Raw genomic sequence first — 20,568 nt, 5'->3', positions numbered from 1 at the left:
AACTACAATAAAATAAGGGAGTAGCGTACATCGTAATACACTAGCGAAATTCACATAGATTTTCTAAAAATAAAGAATGTATTATAGCGTCTGAAATACAGTGTAATTAGCATTTGAATTTACCACTCAAATTCAAATTTATGAAGACACATTGAATTTCCCACCTTTTTTGAATTTCCAACAATTTTTTGAATTTCTCTCCAAAATTTGAATTTCTTTGTCTGGGGGACGGAGGGGTTGAGATATCCATGTGGGACCCACGAGCCAGTTGGGAAAATCTATGACATCATCAGGGAGGGTAATTAATTAATCAATTTCAATTAATTTGCGTAATTAATTTGACATCAATTTGATATATTAAGTGTGAGAGGAATAGCATTATCCCACAACTACATATACATTATCGTCTTCATTCCTCGAGGAGTCTTTCCTTTGCTTGTCCTCTTAGGTTAAATTGATTTTCAGATTGGGTAACAATAACGTCAGCTTTATCAGTTCCTCTGTTGTCTGTTTCCTTCAATATCGTCAGTGTGAAAGGTACTGGATCAAATCATGGCCTGTGTAGAGTCCGTAGTCTTCCAAGATTAGCACAGTTAAAAACTAAACAAGCATCATAAGCTGCAACTTCGTGAGCAGTTTTGGAAACAAATGTTGTCTTCGGACATGGTTTTCCTCACAAAGAGTTGTAACTCGAATTAGGATTGTGAATTTTTCCATGCAGACGCTTTTGTAGGAGTGCTGTATCTGCTGAACGCCGAAATATTCTCCACAGTGGGACTACATAAAACCGGAAGAAAACACCGCAAGGAATGAATAATAATAAAAAAAAGGGGCGTGACCCTGTGCAAGCTTTTATTAATTGTTGTTTTTATGACGCTTAGCAGTGGAATTAGAACGTAATATTTAAGATTTGAAATTTCAATATTAGTAATAAATTTTGGTGTCTTTCGAGTACGTCTTCCCTTAATCACGTCCAGATCAGTTTTGGTGAGTTTTACGAACATGAACATGAGCCTGGCGGTGTGTTTTGTAGGAGACGCTGCGGCTGTTCCCCATAGTGCCGAACCTGCCGCACCTCGTGACCGAGGACACACCGCTGGACGGCGGCCGCTGCGTGGCGCCGCGGGGCGCGTGCGTGCTCGTCGCACTCAGCCTGCTGCACCGACAGCCGGACTCGTTTCCCGAGCCGGACCGATTCGACCCCGGGCGCTTCCTCAAGGGCGGCAGCAGCGCTGCCAGGCATCCGTACAGCTACCTGCCGTTCGGCACCGGCTCCCGCAAGTGCGTGGGCGGGAGGTTCGCGCTGCTGCAGATGAAGACGCAGCTGGCGGCCGTGTTGCGGCGCTTCCACGTGCTGCCCGGCTCCAGCAGGCAGCAGCTGGAAGAGGTGGCGCTCTCCATCACGGGGCAGCCCGTCTCGGGGCTCAGGGTCGCCTTTGTGCCCCGGCACACCCCGTCGCCTGCCGCGGCACGTTCGTGAATCACTGCGAACAGCATTAAATAACGCCAACGTCGGGGCGCATTCTTTATGGGAAACTATTGACACGATGTGCTTGTTTCTGTAACGAGGACCGTCGCTTCACATGTTTTCAGCAATGCGCGTACGTACAAGTACGCGATATTTCCAGAATGAGATTTTCACTCTGCAGCGGAGTGTGCGCTGATATGAAACTTCCTGGCAGATTGAAACCGTGTGCCGGAACGAAACTCTAGCTCGGGACCTTTGCCTTTCGCGGGCAAGTGCTCTACCAACTGAGCTACTCAAGCACGACTCACGCCCCGTCCTCACAGCTTTACTTCTGCCAGTACCTCGTCTCCCACCTTCCAAACTTTACAGAAGCTCTCCTCCGAACCTTGCAGAACTAGCACTCCTGAAAACCTGGGGGACGTTTCCAGAATGAGATTTTCACTCTGCAGCGGAGTGTGCGCTGATATGAAACTTCCTGGCAGATTAAGGTAGATTAGGGTACCTGCAGAAGTAAAGCTGTGAGGACGGGGCGTGAGTCGTGCTTAGGTAGTTCAGTTGGTAGAGCACTTGCCCGCGAAAAGTAAAGGTCCCGAGTTCGAGTCTCGGTCTGGCACACAGTCTTAATCTGCCAGGAAGTTTCAAGTACGCGATGTTTCATAAACAGTCATCCTATTTTCCATGTCTATATCCTCTACGCTATTGAAGAAAGAAATTAGGGTAATTTTAAGCTATTTTCAAAAGAAACATCCAACATTAAAAAGAAAAAACTTCCTAATGTTCTGCAAAATGATATTTATTTTGTCGTGAACCGGCTTTCGGCTTCCCGGGTCATCTTTAGGTGACAACTGCCTGTGGCAAACACAGATATACATTATGTACCATTAACACAGAACTTATTTATACAGAAGATAAAAAATGACGAAATCTTTACGTAGAGAAATATTACAATAACATTCACTAATTAACTGATTAATTAGCTTCTCTCAGGGGCAACTCTCGAATCGCCAGTTAATTCCAACTTCTGAATCATGTTCTTCACTACCAGTGGGGAAAGCGGAGCTCTCCGTCTTCTTTTAATGCGTCAATATTCGCGAAGAGCAGCACCACTTTTGCTGTTGTTTTGATAAAACAGCTTTACGAGTAAGGTCCTGCTCGTCTTGTCCACAGCCATGTCAACTATCTGCAACTGTAATGCACACTGATGCTTATGTTTCAACCTTACATAGCTGTACTGGTTATCATCACAATCATCACGACATTAACACTACCAACAACGCAAATCCTGCAGCTCATAGTTTGAACATTATTCCTATGAAGTTTTGTATCTATTCGACAAATAGCGTAGGATTCCCTGTAGACTGTCTCAGGTAGTGAAAGTTTGATTATTGCCACTCTGTACATCCTTCATGCAGTGTATTCTTTACGATTACGCGCTTACATGTGCAACGAGAATTCTTTTTTCCAACATCCGAGCGGTAGCGAAATTAAAACCACAGTGAAAAATCCGGTGGAGCTTTGCGCAGATGTGTTGCGCAGTTTCTCTAGTATGAGCATATATCGCACACCGTCGTACTTCTCAGGTCTGAGTGCACAGTGAGATGCCTAGAAAGTCAGTGTCTCCTGCTGAGGGGTTTCTCGTTATTTCCAGCAGATCACCGAACGAGGTAGCGCAGTGTTTCGCACACTGGACTCGCATTAGGGAGGACAACGGTTGAAACCTGCGTTGAGTCATCTAGATTTAGATTTTCTGTGATTTTCCTAAATCGCTCCATGCAAATGCCGAGATGGTTCCTTTGAAAGGGCACACTCAATTTTCCCCATCCTTGACACAATCCGAGCTTGTGCTACGTGTCTAATTACCTCAATGTCGACGGGACGCTTAACTCCCTCTTCTTTCCTACCCTTTCGTGCAGATCATACAACTTAACTGTCATGTGTTTCCTTCTTCATGACAACCCTCGATCGCATGTTGCAAAAAGATGCCACGAAGACGCTCCTGCAGAATTTTCGAGGAAGAGTGTTTGGTCACCCACTAAACAGCACGGACTTGGCTCCCTCTGATCTTCATTTTTTTGCTCCCATCAATCGCTGGCTGTGAGGATAGCATTTTGGCACAATTAGCTGCAGAATAGCGTGGAGAATCGGCGGAAATCACTGGTGTCTGGCGACACAAAGGAACCATCTCTGGTGTATTTTCAATGTCGGGCGGTACTGTACCCTCTCACCACCGGCTACCCATGCAGAAAAAAATGGTACGGTACTATCCTTGCAATGCGAGGGTAGTTCCGAATTTTTTTTAAAGAAAACTGTATTCGAACAAACGTAGCAAGTCATCATAATAAGCAGGAGGAGACATTAGCCCCTAGTGACCTCAAATAGACGACCAAATGCTGTTACTTTATGAATTATTGACATAGTTATTGCATTAATGTACTCTCCACAATGTGGAGTAACGTACACATACAAACTTACATCAATCCAAATGACAAATAAAAATAATAGTGAGATAAAAATTTGCTTAGTATCCGGTATCTCCGTTATTTTTAGGAGTAATCCAAACTTCACTAATTCTACAACACATAAAAAAATACTAATTGTACTCACGAAATTATAAATAGCTCACCGTCCAAACACTGAGAAAGTAATCTGACTTTCATAAATTGCAGGGTAATACTCTTTACACAGCAGTGTCTAAATACAAAACAACATCAACAACAACAAAAAGTGTACACCAGTTACATGTAGAATGTCAGGCTCCAGGTTGTAAAATGTACGTTAAACCAACAGAGAAATAAAACTGAGAAAAAAAACAGTGAAATACACCACAAGTTACATACTGGTTACGTAATATAGTCCATCTAAGACATCATGCCATACCTCATTAACTATCATCACTTAAGCAGTTGCCACCACTACTCGACTGTGAGTTTAACCTTCTCCTTGTCCACCAGTACAATTACCTGCTGCTGAGCTAGTCAGTCCATCAACTTTGATCAATACAAGCAGTAAATAGTTAGCAATAAGTGCTTGAATCCACCAGTAACTCTCGTATTTTAATCTACTGCTCATTTCTTTGTTGTTACATATTTAGACGACAAGAATTTGCATTTAGACTAGCCTCCGTTACACTTCAATGTGAAATATCACCACTGTGATAATGCATATAAGTGGCTTCAGTAAACACATTAACAAGATTATTACTGTCCACGACATCAAAATACATCCGTCAATTCAGATATTTGTTGTGCAATGCAAACTCTTGTCCCCTGTGACAACCTTACTGACCAACGCAACAAGAGCCGCTACATTAGTATTAGTACACTGTTTAATAATTAAAGCATCCTTGTACCAAATATTCTAATAAACATGCTACATGAACTTGATAACCGATAACAAACCAAAAAGAAACACACTAACTTTTCTAAACACATATGTTAATGAAACACATTTGCACTAGCTGTCTCTTCAGGAATAAAACATATAAAAAGATTTACCCAAATACAAATACATTATTACCTATCTTGCGAGTCACACGGAATCATTTTGTTCTGTGATTTTCTTGGGGTCAAAAAGTTGCTGACAGTTTTCTAGAAACACTGTATCGGTGTCAAAACTCTCCCATGGTTACCCAGACAAAAGTCTTTAGGTCATTCAAATCGGCATTTTGAACACGAACTGAACCGTAAACTGTATCTCACATCAAACACAAATGTCATAGTCACTCTCCGACTATCATCCACACAAATCTCTTCGTCCAGAAATGGCCCTACATCTACTGTTACCCACGGTTCTGTTCTTTCAGTTCATGGTGTAACTAAAAGTTCTAAGTTCCAACAAACAGTACTTATTCCCGCACCAATTAAAGAAATGTCGCCTACTACAAATGCAAATGTCAATGTCCCACTTTAGTTTCTTGCGTTCAGACAATAATTAGTCACCAAACGACAACTGTCCCCTTTAAGTATACCAAGCGCCCCACATGCATTTTACAAAGCACACTTAACAAGTCACTCCCTCAAGTTTATGGACCCCACCGTTCAGTGGTCAAGACAAAACAAAACTATCGTACTGTCTGCTAAAGACTCACAGCGCGGAAACACCACTCCTTCACTTTCCAACTTATAGAGACATACGAGCAGTCATCTTGTTTCATGGTTCCACAGCCCAGCACTAGTTAATAGTTGCTGTTAAAAACTCCCCGCCGGACTCTGCCGCGCGTCGTTCATTCTACCTTAGAGCCGGCGCCGCGCGAGCCGTTGAACAGAAAAACCACCCGCTGTTGCCTCCGCGGGATACTGTCTCCAGTCGTAAGGGTGGCGCAACTTACGAATGGTCAGTGGTAGGTGCATATCGCTCCAGGCCCTTGACCTGTTGTAGCGGGTGCGTGGAGTGTACCTCGACCGACAGTGGAGTGTGGAGCGCAGCGGCTCTGTCGCCTCTCCCATGCCGACGACAGCTTGGCCTCCCGCATTCTTATGCAGGAACGGGCGTGTTCTGCATGAGTACCTCAGCGCTACGACACCTAATCAGTCGGGCCGTTCCGTGCATCTCGCAACATTACAGGCAAAAGGATATTCTTATAGTATTTAAATACTCATTGATTACATGTATCATCTATTAGATACCTTGGTAATGTTCTAAAAAACATAAAATCATAGACTCTAGTTTTCTACACATACAAAATCAACATTAATCTTTTTTCTATATACAACGCACACTTGTGCTATTAATTGTACCTGTCGTACCTCATACAAAACATGAAAGTTTTTTTTTTTAAAATAGGGAATAAGAAACAATCTATACAGCTCATAATTACCCATCGCACAATATCAAATAGTAGACTACTTTAACATCCTATCACAGTGAACATATTGGAAACTGTTGATTCTAAAACTACAATATACAACGCACCTTTGTGCTTGTGACAGACAGAAATTAGTATCTCTTTACATAGTTTACCTTTTATTATGTATAACAGCATTTCTAGGATATGTATGTACCATCCACATGACGTCATATCCTGACCTACCATCGAGGTTCATCCAAATCAAACAATAAAGCACAATAATGTTTTACTTACGTATCGGTAGCATCCCCATTACAGGAGTGTGTGCATTGATCACCCTACTCAACGTCTCTCACTCAACTGTCACTACATTTTCCTTCTCATTCAATCCATTAATACACCTACGGAATAGGTCTAGAAGTCAGCTAACTTCAACACCACCACACTCACGTCAACATACCATACCTTTGCTCCCTTATACTCAACCACATAACACATGGAGTTGTTTCAGAGATAGCTTTCCAGTCCCTGATTTTGTCCTTTCACTCCGGCACCTTTCTCCATCGGCTTACCTCTGCATTCACTTTACCGATTATTCATCCTGCTAAATATCAACTTAGAATTGCGACGTTTCATCTAAGAACAAAAAATACACAAATTATTCATCCTGCAAAATAACTGTACACATTCTTGGTACCGTTTTGATTAGTTATACTGGTACCAGGCTTCAACAACAACAACAAAATATTGTATTTGCCGTATTGCAAATGTTATGGTAAGAATTAGATTTACACCTATATTACATCATACGTCAGTACTTCATAACGTTCACCATCTGGATCTCATACTCACTTTACGTCCTTTCACGTTGTGCTGTTGTCCTCATCTCTTCATTCGTATTTCGGCTCTCCGTCCGTCCCTTACTCCATCATTTCCTGGTCTTCCTTCGCCATTAGCATCAATCTCGATTGCAGCATACACAGGCCTCTCTGTAATATACATCTAAGACATCTCCACATTATTCAATTCTACTCACCTTTATTTACCACCGTTTCATCACGTTGAATCTCTCTTTATTAATCACACTGCTTCGCGTCGCTTCTCTCCTTAAATATCACCTTTATCCACTACTATTTATCACGTCGCTTCTCTCTCTATCTACCATCTTTATCCACTCATTAATCATCTCGTCGTTTCTGCTTAATCCTTATTCATATGACAAAAAATACGTACATACACCACTCTGTCGACTCCCGTTCATGACTCATTCGACCAGTCTATTCCATCTTACTTCCTGACATCCCGCCCGAAAATTCTTATATTCAGTTTAACCCTGCACAACGTTACACACCACAAATAAATACACTGACTGTCTACCATAACTTGCCTACTTTCGATCTACCCTTAACTTTTCCATAATTTGATGTTAGAAATGTGATGAAGCCCATGCGATTGTTTTCCCGTGGTCGTCTCAATTAGTACAGCATTTTCATGGACAGTCCACCTCACTCTGAATGGTCCATTATACGCAGTAAAGGATTTTCTGGTTAGCAGTCTGTGCTTCTTAGCTAATCGATGAGTTTTAATTAGAACCTTGTCTCCTACTGCTAATTCGATCTAACGGATCTTTCCTTTCTGCTTCTCCTGCCTATGCTTAGCTGCCTTCTTAACACGCTCTATCGCAATCTTGACAATTTTCGTGTGCCATTGCTTTCCTGATTGCGGAAAATCTACCAGTTCCCTGCCTCGATCTGGTAGTGGTTCATTCTTTAATACCGTAATTTGTGATAAACCAGTTGCTCCATGTGGTAGCTCATAGAGGATGTCCTGAAAATCTTTGAGAAAAATACTCCAACTTCTATGTTGCCTATTGCAATAGATGCTACATAACTTTCCCAGTTCTTTTACCATTCTTTCACTGGGGTTACTTGCAGCATGGTATCGGGATATGAACACCGGTTTCATCCTTCTTCTCTTCAGTGTGGTTACCCATTGTCTGGATCTATATTGTGGTCCATTGTTGGCTATTAACTTTTCTACAGTTCCTACTTCTCGCAAAAAAGTTTTTAACGTTTGCTGCTGCTACTGTCCTTCCCGTCGCACGTTTCAATGCGGTAAAAGTCACATACTTTGACACCAATTCCACTGCTACCAAAACATATCTATATCCGTGCACTGACTTAGGTAGCGTTCCAAACAAATCTGTTGCTTCGAATTCCCTCAATCTACCTGGCACTATCGGAAGAAGCGGTGCTTTGCGTGAGATAGGTAACGATTTTGCCTTCTGGCACAATTTGCAACTACCAAGCACGTTCTTGATCCTCCTCTCCATACTAATGAAATAAACTGATTCCCTTAATTTCTTACAGCATTTCCTTGCCCCGTAATGCCCATAACTTAGGTGCGTATACCAGATCAGCTTGTTGACTTATATCTCTGCGCAATTTCACTGGCAACTTCGTTATACAGATCCTAATGAGCTCTCCAGGTTTGTTTGGCACATCCAAATACCTATTTCGTCTCAGAATTTTCTGACAGAAAGCCACTGGATGTCTTATACCACCTTTGTTACAATTTGGCATCATCAATATGCTTTGATTAACCTGGTCCTGCTTACTTTTCGACCAGAATTCATTTAAAATCTTGTAACAAAATTTCTTGTAGCTACTACAGTCTTTAATAAATTCCTGCATTTTCGCTCTATCCTCATCCCTCAAATGGTTACACACAAACTTCATTTTGAGAAGCGGTCCCCACAATGAAGGTAATGAATCTTGAAACTGAGACAGCCACAGGAATGGATGTTGGTAGTTATAAGGATCTGGAAAACAAGTGTACTTTTGTACCGACACGAGGTGCCTCCTACATTCTTCTTGCGCCTTTATGTTTTCCGACCTTCGGACTATACCCAGTTGGGTTTGCCATCTGTTTTATCCGACACAACCGTTCTTCTAACTCTCTGAGTTCGTCTTCCTCTCTCTGCCTATTTTCTTTTTTTGAATTTATCTCACTCTCCCTCTGCATTCTACCTGGTTGTGTGTCACCTTCGCTACTGCACGCTAATTGCAACTGTGCTAGTTCTTCCCAATGTGTCCTATTTATTTCTAATTGCGCCTCGTTAAACTGTAATAGTGTTTGTATCTCCTCCTGGTCCTCATAAACCTCTCGCTGTGTACTGTCAGAACCTGTCTTGCCTCTTACACTGATCTTTTCTACATCTGCACTAATCTTTTTCATTCTGACCACTACTTCCGCAACTTCATCCCTGTGTCTATTTAGCGCCACTTCCTGCCGGGTGACTTTGGCTTCCATGCTGTCTAATGCCCCTTGTTTATCTGCAAGTAAATCATCCACTACCCCTTTGGTTCGCTCATCCAGGAACACGTCCCTACGTTCTGTAATATCACTCTCTATTGCAAATATTCGTACCTCCAAATTATTGGCTTTTTCTTTCACGGCGTCACATACTTGCTTCAACACACCCAGATTCTTCTCCCCCTCATCTAACCGACTATTAACTGCATCGTTAACTGAGTGTAGCTTCTTCATTGTCTCTTTATTTCCCTTATCCATCGCTTGCAATCTTTCCTTATTATCTTTATGCATCGCTTCAAATCTTTCCTTATCTCCCTATCTCTCTCCTTATTATCTCCATCCATCCTCTGTGAAAACTGCAGTAGCACATTGTCATTTGCTACTTTCGTTGCGCTCACCTCATTCGCCTGAGAAACTGTAGATTCGCTAAGGGTAGCTACACTTTCACCGCATACCTGACCTAGTTCCGGCTCGCCCGCGTCTTTGGGAAAAGCCTCCGATTGTGGGCAAACCCTGCCGACTAAAGGATCGCCTAGCCGCGGTCCGCTGACCATTTCAGCCCCTTCTGAATGTTTGCTCATTAACGCAGGGTCGACACGTACTTCTTGCACCACTATGCCACCTGCTACGTTCATTCCAGCGTCACTCTTCTCCATGGTGACTACACCTTTCGACTGCGACCTATTTTCTGCGGACATCACGCAAAAAGAAATTATACAACGATCTCTCAGCCTTGAACGATGTAGCGATTAATTATATAAAAAAATAAAAGATCCTCACCAATCCAGAAAGAAATTGCAAACAAAAAAATTTACTTCTTAGCGCTATCACAATATACATAAAAATCTTAACAAATCCCATCAAAAAAAAATCTTAACAGCAAATCCTAACAGCACAATCCTGGCAGGGTCGAAATTAAGAGAGGCACCCGCATGGCTTGCCCATACTGTGGCATCAAGCAGTCAGGCCTGCAAGATGAGTGGTCTGCCAAGCGAGTGGATTTATTCTTATTTCTCGCAAAAACATCAATGACTGATTATGAGCTCTAGTACCCACAATTAAGCTACAAATTATTCTCCTGCTTGAATATTACGCAACGGAAACGGATAACGCACATATGACTATTGGGAATTTACACAACTCTGATTGTTCACTAGGCTCTGGCAATACCACATTTTCTTTCTTACCCAACGACTTTGATCAACACGTGGCCATCGCACTGAATGTGAATGGCGCACACATTATAAATTCTGGATATCATGACTACACACTATTCTAAGAACAAGGCCACCACTCTCTTTCTTTTCACTATCTTTTTAATTCTGATAAATTCTATTACGATTCAAAGATAACCGAACACACCATTACATTTTATACAACAATTACACATGAGAAACTCCGCCCAGTGGGCATGGCTTTACATTGGTGATTCTCTATCTTATGGTCTCGTAGTTATCAACTCTACAGTGCACTTTCTGGATAGGGTGGTGGATCTTTTGCTATATCTCACACTTCGACTCTCACACCCATCATCACGAAAATTTACTCCAGACCGAGCGGTACAAAAGGGAACATGCATAAGCCACTGCCTCTGAACCTATCTTGCTACTCTCCCATGCAAACCACACATACGTAATTACATGAAATACGGCAACATAGAATACATCACAAAGAATAGTCACAACGTTAGAATCACTTCACTTTCAGCTTTCCCACTTCAATTAGTATTCATCCCAGTTTCACGCGACACTGCCCCACTTCGTAACTTTTCTTTCCTACTACGAACTCTGGAGGATATATGCACGTCTTCCTGTGCAATGCAAGCCAAGTGTTGTTGCTGGATAGACGGCTGACTCACCTTGCTTCTCTCTCAGAGTATTAGTGTTTGAATCTAGTGTCACACGGAAACATAACACGCAAAGTAGTATTAAGATCATATTCGTCACACACGCGAGACCTCAGCTGATACCTTGGACGAGTACTTCTCTTTATCCTTTGTCTCATACACAGATTGAGACTCACACAGTACTCACCACGTGGAAGTGCTCGTCTCTAATTTCAAGTCCTGCACATGTCATTTCTTAAATATTTCCAACTTACAGTGCATACGCCAGTAATTCAGCTTAACTGTAGCACTCGGAAGTATTTCAACTTAGTACTAGCACTCGCAAAGCACTCACAAGTATTTCAACTTATTGCTACACGTGGTTTCAATGTGACTGTTGGTCACTTTCAAAGATTACTACGATCACCTCAATATTACCTGCCTGTCATTTAATTCTCCCCCCAAAAGTTCCTGAAATTGAGTTATAATTATTCCAAACTACTCTCAAGTATTTCACATGCATACCATTCTCTCCACCCTTTTGACGTGGTGTTAGGAAAAATTTGCTATATTAACCTACACATGAGCAAAACTACTTCACTTGAGACCAGGAGTTCTTTGTTCAACAGGAATACTATCAGAGCTATGGTGATGCTATCGTAAACAGCTATAAGACTGTTACATTTCCTTTGGCTACTAATTGTGGTGCTTACTTCCTCGTAAAAAGTTGCTGCTTCTTTGTGTTCAATTTTGTGCAGCAGGGCTTGAGTGGTACGTTTTAGAATCAGCTATCATGTCGGTTTTTCCTAGTATTTTTTAGTGAGACATAGCCACATCTGTCAAAACCGAGACTACTACTACTAATGATAAGCAAGACTGATACGGGAAGTATGATCAAGGATACGTACGTTTCTGACTTAAGGAGACACATGAAATCCATTAATTTGTTAATAGACAGAACAGCAGCTCCTGACTTCGTCCTAGTTGGTTTGTAAGCAGCTCAAGCAGGAGGTACTCACTTACGATGCTCTCCTAAGACATCAGAGTAGTGTAGAAGGAAGTAGTTTTATCATCTTAAAGTTTGTTACTATAGTGATTGGGGTAGGAAACTTGCGGGTTGGTTGAACGTCTGAAATTGGACAAATATATCCTGTATCAGAGAATTATGAACGTTTAATTCAGCATGACAAATACTTTAGAAACCATATCGTTTTGGAAACATAGAACTTTTAAGTGCAGAACTGTGTAACAATAGGAGTGTGTGTTTATGCTCCATGATCACTTCTTCCATGCTGGTACCTTCGTGGTAGTGACTCCAGACAGTGAAATAATGCTTCAGAATTGATACTATGGTTCATATACCTGAAATGTTTAAAAATCCATATGTCTGGAGCTCTATCATGTATAAACCACACATTGCTTTTCAACTGTATGTTATACCACTCAATACCCTTGTGTCATACCACTCAATACCCTCGTGTCTACTATACACTGATAAGAGGTGCTACCCTTCATGATACCCACGCATCTGAATAAATCTTGTGCATTTGGATGGGTTCCATGGGTAAGAGTGGTGTTACCGGGAAGATTGGTCAATGCCTATATGGGAGGAATCTGTCAATCTCTGACTTTATCCTACGAATGCGAGAATACCCTGTGACGCCCATCCAGACAGGGAAAGATGGCTCGTTCTAATCGATAATTCTGAACTACGATTGATGTTCTGGAAATATGTAGATAACCTATCTGCATCGATACAGGACGCTGTTTGGTATAGCTACTTTGACGTATATGACCGAATTGATATTCTACAAAGTCATCTGTCTGCATTCCCAATCTAGTATACGGTACTTGTAAAGTAGTGGAGGGGTGATTTAGCAATGATACAGAAATTGGGAAGCATTCTTCTGTGTCACTGGCTGGAGCTGAAATTACGGAACTAATGGTAAAACTGTTAAAATTGATCACACTATCAATACTACAGTACATCGTCCTATATCAAAGGTGTTGTTCCCATCTCATCTGTCCATTGATACAATGTTGGTTACCACATAATGATTGACTGAAACCCCTTGGTTGAGATGTAGAGAGCCTTGTCAGAACACTGATATCTGCTACTTGTCACTGTGCAGTGTTGGATTAATGTAGAAGTTATCATCTTCAGACAATTGTTTGGAAGCACTCCTCAATGCTACAGACACGTCCTATTTCCATTTGTTGCGATGCCCTCCACATGTGTTTCTTTTCTTTTCATCAATAAGATAACAGTATCTGTTTTTATTTCTACTACCTAATGCATGTTGTGAACAGCACTTTCCCGTGATGGCCAACACCCGAACAATAATCATTTACATAACTGCAAAATGAGGAAACAATATTTTTCGAAACAGAACACTGAGGGAACCACTACTTAGCTTCTGTGTACGATCAGATTAACTGTGTAGGTCATCACCTTCTGATAGCTGCTGGAAACGCTCTACAATGCCGCAAACTATTCCAGTTTCCATATGTTGCGATGTCTTCCACATTTTTGTCAACGAGAAACATCACCTGTGTATTTTATTTCTTCTAACCTGTGTAGTATGGTAGCTGTACTGGTTACACCATGCAATGTTCAGCTTTTTGTGAGAGCCAATGGACTGAAACATATCTATGTCAGTTTAACACCTGATACAGACCTGAAGTCATGGTAGAAAGACAATGTGTAAGATGGAGTACAATGCTGTAGTTTTACACTGCTTGGTTCTGTTACAGCCGAAAAATAAAGTATGAATCTGCTTTGAAGGAACAGTGCAGGAACCCTCTCTTTGATTGATAGTCGGTTGAATATGGTCTTCCTCCAGTACAGTAGAAAAAGTTTAAACAGATACGTGCAAAAAACTTCGAGCACTGGCCTTCTGCTCCATTGGAGCGATGGGTAATATGCTCGATGTCAAGAGACAGACAGTATTTGTTTTTCGATATATCGGAAGAGAGAGAGAGAGAGAGAGAGAGAGAGAGAGAGAGAGAAAGAGAGAGGCACGATAAAATCTTATAGGAAGTTCTATATATACGAAGGTTGTCCAGAAAGTAAATTCTGATTGGTCGTGAAATGGAAGCCAGAGTGAAAACCAGAAACGTTTTATTTGCAACAGTTAGGTACACCTGCCAACTACTTCTCTACATAGCCGCTCCAACTTCGACTTTTGTCGTAGTGTTGTATCAACTTTCCAATATCTTCGTCATAGAAAGCAGCCATCTGTGCTTTCAGTCAGTTATCGGCACTGGTCTGCAGCTTGTTGTCTGTGGAAAAATTTTGTCTTCATAGTCAGCGGTTCCTGTGAGCAGAGATGAGACTCAGGGGGAGCCAGTTACGAACTGTATTGTGGGTGATCAAACATTTCTCATCGGAAATGCTGCAGGAGCGTCTTCATTGCCCCTGCAGTGTGCGGCCGAGAATTGGCATGAAGAAGGAAATGCTCAGCAGTAGAGTTATGTGGGCTGCATGACACAGGCGAAACCAGGCGCTCATACTTGGCAGAGACGCTATTTCCTAGCATCTTTACGTGCTCACTGTTTACTCAAAACTGAAAAAAAGTGAGGCGACACGATCGACAGGCATGCTAGAGACATTGCCCAACACATTTGTGAAAAGCTTTACCGGATTTTTTCCAGTGGTTTCCATTTCACGATCGATCAGAACTTACTTTCTCGACAACCCTCATATCCAGCTGGTGAAAATTTGGACGCAGATAGTTCTCTGGAAACTACACCGATTTTGCCCATAAAACTAATAGAAATCGGTTGTATCTATTCTTGTGGAATCATGACTGTATTTATTATTTTCGTTATGATCGCATGTTTAAAACTATGTATTACCACAAGCCCTGTGTTATTTTATACTTCATAACCTCTAGTTATAGACACCACTTGAATTGTAGCTCATTGTGGAACCTAGAAATGATAAGAGATTTTTCTCGACACGTGAGTAGATCGTGTGCAACGGGATTTGATGATCAAAATACTTACGAAACTAGAACGCAAGAATCTGCTGCTATTGCAATTGAATGTCTGTTGTATGATAGAAATTTTACACGAAGGCCTATAGAGGGGAGTTATGGATCAAAAACGTAAAATGTAAGCATGTGTGTGTGTGTGTGTGTGTGTGTGTGTGTGTGTGTGTGTGTGTGTGTGTGTCTGTGTAGGTGGATGAGTGTCTGGTCACTGTGCCCCAAACAGGGCTGCTTTTGTTTTACAAAAATTTCTATGTGTAATTAGAGCAGTGAAGCACTTTTCATCAGTTGCAGTAGCGTGTACTGGCTTAGATTACAGGGGCTGCAGGGTGAAGCGGCAGTAGCTAACTGGGAAGTCAAACAGCCTTAGATACAATCCTCAGCTGTATCCTTTTAGGTAATACACTTATTACGCTCCTCTCTGTCCAACAGCAGTATCTCATCTGTTGAACATATTCACCATAAAAAAAGAGAGCACCTTACTGCTCAACCTTTTCCCTGCCAGCTTATAGGTGAAGGGTAGAGATTGAGCACACCTGCCACTAGTTTTGTGTCATACTGTGAAATTTTTTCCCTGCAGGATAAAACCAGTTGTATGGCATCATCAGCTTTTAAGCTGTATTGCGATTTTAGATACTCCACTGTGTAATTAATTACGTAATTAGGGCCGATTTTTACTTCTGTTTAGAAACCAAAACAAATAAAGTACACTAACGAAATCTTCCTCTCCTGCATCTGGTCAGTATACATATGGTGGGGGGGGGGGGGGGTACTTTTGCTTTCTGTCCAGCAGGATCATGGTTCGAGTCCCAAAAAGGGTACCATTATTTTTAATTTCGCCTCCAGTTCGCGGTTGGGCCTGGGGTGAAACATCAGCGCAGCCCGGGACAAAGAAATTTCTGACAAAATTCGAAATTTTTGCCAGTAGAGTAGGTGGAGGAGTGGAGGAGGGTGCAGCTATGGTCTAGGGGTAGCATCTTTGATTAGTAACCAAAACGTTTCAGTCCCACGTTCCAAAATGGCCACTGCTTAAATTTTGGCTAAGAATCAGCATTGGCTGGTCACCCTCAATCTGCCAATGGCGTTTTCAAAGAAGGCAAACTAGTGGATAGCGGTTCAGGGTACTCTGTTGTCCTGGGGCTGGGATACCACTCTTTAAGGAGGTCGAATCAGTAATGGTCAACTGCACGAGGATGCAAAAGGCAATGGAAACCACTGCATTAGAGACACATATCATGTATCTACAGTGCAAGTGGCTTGTAATTGAGAAAGTGTCATGATAACCTTTCCATTGGCAAAACATTCCGCAATAGTCCCCCATTCGGATCTCCGGAAAAGAACTGAGAAGGGGACGTACCCATAAGAAAAAAATTGAACAATCGACGAAAGAATAACGTTCTATGAGTTGGGGCATGCAATATCAGAAGCTTGAATGTAGTAGGAAATCTAGAACATCAAAAATGGAAATGCAAAGTCTCGATCTAGATATAGCAGTGGTCAGTGAAGAGAGATGGAAAGGAGACAAGAATTTCTGGTCAGATGAGTATAGGGTAATATACAGAAAATATACAAAAAGTTATATAACAGGAGTAGGAGTCGTTATGAATAGAAAGGTAGGGCAGAGAGAGTATTACAGTGAACAGCCCAGTGATAGTGTTGTTCTTGTCAGAATCGACAGCAAACCGTACAATAATAGTTCAGGTATACATGCCAACATCGCAGGCTGAAGATGATGAGATACAGAAAAAGTAAGTGAGGATACTGAAAGGGTAATACAGTACATAAACGGAGATGAAAATCTAATAGAGATGGAGATTGGAACTAAATTCTGGGGAATGATTAGAGTAATGCGTTACAGAAGTATGTGAGCTTTGGACGAGGAATGAGAGAGGAGAAAGACTAATTGAGTTCTGTATTAAATTTCAGCTAATAATTGCCAATATTCTGTTCTAGAATCACAAGAGGAGGAGGTATACTTGGGAAAGACAGGGTGATACGATAAGATTTCAGTTAGATTACTTCATGGTCATACAGAGATTTCGAAATCAGATACTGGATTATAATGGATACCCAGGAGCAGATACAGATTCAGATCACAGTGCAGTAATGATGAAGAGTAGGCTGAAGTTCAAGATGTTAGTCAATACGCAAAGAAGTGGGATACAGAAGTACTAAGGGATGATAAGATACGCTTGAAGTTCTGTATGGCTATAGGTAAAACAATAAGGAGTAGCTCTGTAGTCAGTACAGTTGAAGAGGAATGAAAATCTCTAGAAAAGGGCAATCACAGAAGTGGGAAAGAAAAACATAGATACAATGAAGGTAACAGCGAAGAGACCGTGGGTAACAGAAGAAATACTTCAGCTGATCGATGAAAGAAAGAAGTACAAAAATGTTCATGGAAATTCAGGAATACAGAAATGAATAGGACGTGAAGGGAAGCTAAGATGAAATGGCTGCATGAAAAATGAAAAGAAATCGAAAAAGAAATGATTGTCAGGACTGACCTAGCATACAGCAAAATCAAAACAACTTCTGTTGATTTAAAAGCAATTGTGGTAACTTTAAGAGTGCGACTGCAATTCCGCTGTTAAATGCAGAGAAGAGAGTGGATAGGTAGAAAGGGTATACTGAAGGCGCCTATGAGACAGAAGATTTGTCTTATGTGATATAAGACAAAATAGGAGCCGATTGAGAACAGATAGTGGATTCATTATTAGAATCAGAATGTAAAAGAGCTTTGGAGTACTTAAGATGTAATAAGGCAAAAGGGACAGGTAACATTCCATCACAATTCTAAAATCATTGGGGGAAGTGGTAACAAAATGACTATTCACGTTGTTGTGTAGAATGTATCAGTCAGGTGAAAAATCAATTGACTTTTGGAAAAACATCATTCACAAAATTTCTAAGACTGCTACAGCTGAAAGTTTGCGAATTATCTTACAACTAGCTTAACAGCACATGCATCCAAGTTGGTCACAAGAATAATATACAGAAGAATGGAAAATAAAATTTAGGATATACTAGATGACAATCAGTTTGGCTTTAGAAAAAGTAAAGGTACCAGAGAGGCAATTCTGACATTGCGGTTGATAATAGTAGGAAGAGAAAAGAAAAATCAAGAAACATTTATACGATTTGTCGATCTGGAAAAAGGCTTTGACAATGTATAATGGTACAAGATGATCGAAATTCTGAGAAAAATAGTGGTAACGTATAGGGAGAGACAACAAGTACAAAAGCCAAGAGGAAAGAATAAGAGCGAATGACTGAAAACAAAGTGCTTGGGTTAAAAAGGATGTAAGACAGGGATGCAGTCTTTCACATTCACTGTTCAATCTGTACATCGCAGACGCAATGGTGGAAATAAAAGAAAGGTTCAAGACTGGAACTTAAATTCAAGGTGGAAGGAAATCAATGGTGCGATTCGCTGATAACGATGCTATCCTGAGTGAAAGCGAATAAGAGTTACATGATCTACTGAATGGAATAAATAATTTAACAAGTACAGAATATGGATTGAGAATTAATCGAAGAAGACGAAAGCAATGAGAAGTAGCTGAAATGAAACAGCGAGAAACTTAACGTCAGGTTTGATGGTCAAGAAGTAGATGAAGCTAAGGTATTCTGCTACCTAGACAGCAATATAACCATTGACGGGTGGAGTAAGGAAGACAACAAAAGCAGACTAACACTGGCAAAAGGAAATTCCTTGCCAAGAGAAGTCTACTAGTACCTAACATAGGCCACAATTTGGAGAAGATATGTCTTAGAAAATACGTTTGGAGCACAGCATTGTATGGTAGTTAAAAACCAGAACAGAAGAGAATCGAAGCGTTTGAGACGTGGCGCTAAAGACGAATGTTGAAAATTATATGGACTAATAAGGTGTGGAATGAGGAGGTTCTGCACAAAATTGGAGAGGAAAGGAATATGTGGAGAACACTGTCAAGGAGAAGGGGCTGGATGATAGGAGATCTGTTAAAACGTTAGGGAATGACTTCCCTGATATTAGAGGGAGTTGTAGAGGGCAAAAACTGTAGAGGAAGACAGAGATTAGAATACATCCAGCAAATAATTGAGAATGCAGGTTGCAAGAGGTACATTGAGATGAAGAGGTTGGCACAGGAGAGGAATCCAGGTGGGCCACATCAAACCAGTTAGAAGAAAAAGAAGACAGATCGGTGAGGAACCCATGTGCCGCCTGACGAAAACACATGACCTCATGTGGGGGTGGAATTCGCTGTCGGTGGGATAATTAAGTGATCATTTAATTTGCATGTCGATGTGATACCAATTTGGCTTCAAAATTGCTTTGGTACCGCTATTGCACTACTGCTTAAGTCATGTGAATAGCACTCGACCGAAAATAATACATACATAGTGCTGTTCATTAAAAAACGATAATAGAAAGAGACTCTCGTAGCTTTGAAATTAACATAATCTACCCGATACTAAGTTGAAATGTACATTCACCATTATCAACAACTAGTAGTAAATCTGTGGATGCATGTTTGCTGGCATTAAATAAGAGAGCATTTAAAATAATGGGGCAATTCTGTTTCCTCGAGATTGCTTTCGATAAAGCCAGTCATTGTTACTTTAATCTTTCCGTTTTGCTTCAGCCAACTTGCTGTGATTTGCGGATTCTACACTCCTGGAAATGGAAAAAAGAACACATTGACACCGGTGTGTCAGACCCACCATACTTGCTCCGGACACTGCGAGAGGGCTGTACAAGCAATGATCACACGCACGGCACAGCGGACACACCAGGAACCGCGGTGTTGGCCGTCGAATGGCGCTAGCTGCGCAGCATTTGTGCACCGCCGCCGTCAGTGTCAGCCAGTTAGCCGTGGCATACGGAGCTCCATCGCAGTATTTAACACTGGTAGCATGCCGCGACAGCGTGGACGTGAACCGTATGTGCAGTTGACGGACTTTGAGCGAGGGCGTATAGTGGGCATGCGGGAGGCCGGGTGGAGGTACCGCCGAATTGCTCGACACGTGGGGCGTGAGGTCTCCACAGTACATCGATGTTGTCGCCAGTGGTCGGCGGAAGGTGCACGTGCCCGTCGACCTGGGACCGGACCGCAGCGACGCACGGATGCACGCCAAGACCGTAGGATCCTACGCAGTGCCGTAGGGGTTCGCACCGCCACTTCCCAGCAAATTAGGG

At 41.7% G+C, this 20,568-nt stretch overlaps 1 protein-coding gene across 1 annotated transcript in view; it reads left to right on the top strand.

Moving 5' to 3' along the window:
- LOC126355253 (cytochrome P450 4C1-like) overlaps positions 1-6,240 on the top strand; it is a 60,592-nt gene extending 54,352 nt beyond the window's left edge. The window contains exon 6 of the mRNA XM_050005536.1: positions 1,034-6,240. Coding sequence (XP_049861493.1) covers positions 1,034-1,480 — 447 coding nt within the window. The 3' untranslated portion in view covers positions 1,481-6,240. The remainder of the gene's footprint in view (positions 1-1,033) is intronic.
- The last annotated feature ends 14,328 nt before the right edge of the window (positions 6,241-20,568 follow it).

The sequence above is a fragment of the Schistocerca gregaria genome, chromosome 3 (assembly GCF_023897955.1).
Source record: "Schistocerca gregaria isolate iqSchGreg1 chromosome 3, iqSchGreg1.2, whole genome shotgun sequence".
NCBI classification, from domain to species: domain Eukaryota; kingdom Metazoa; phylum Arthropoda; class Insecta; order Orthoptera; family Acrididae; genus Schistocerca; species Schistocerca gregaria.
This window is presented reverse-complemented; position numbering and strand designations above follow the sequence as displayed.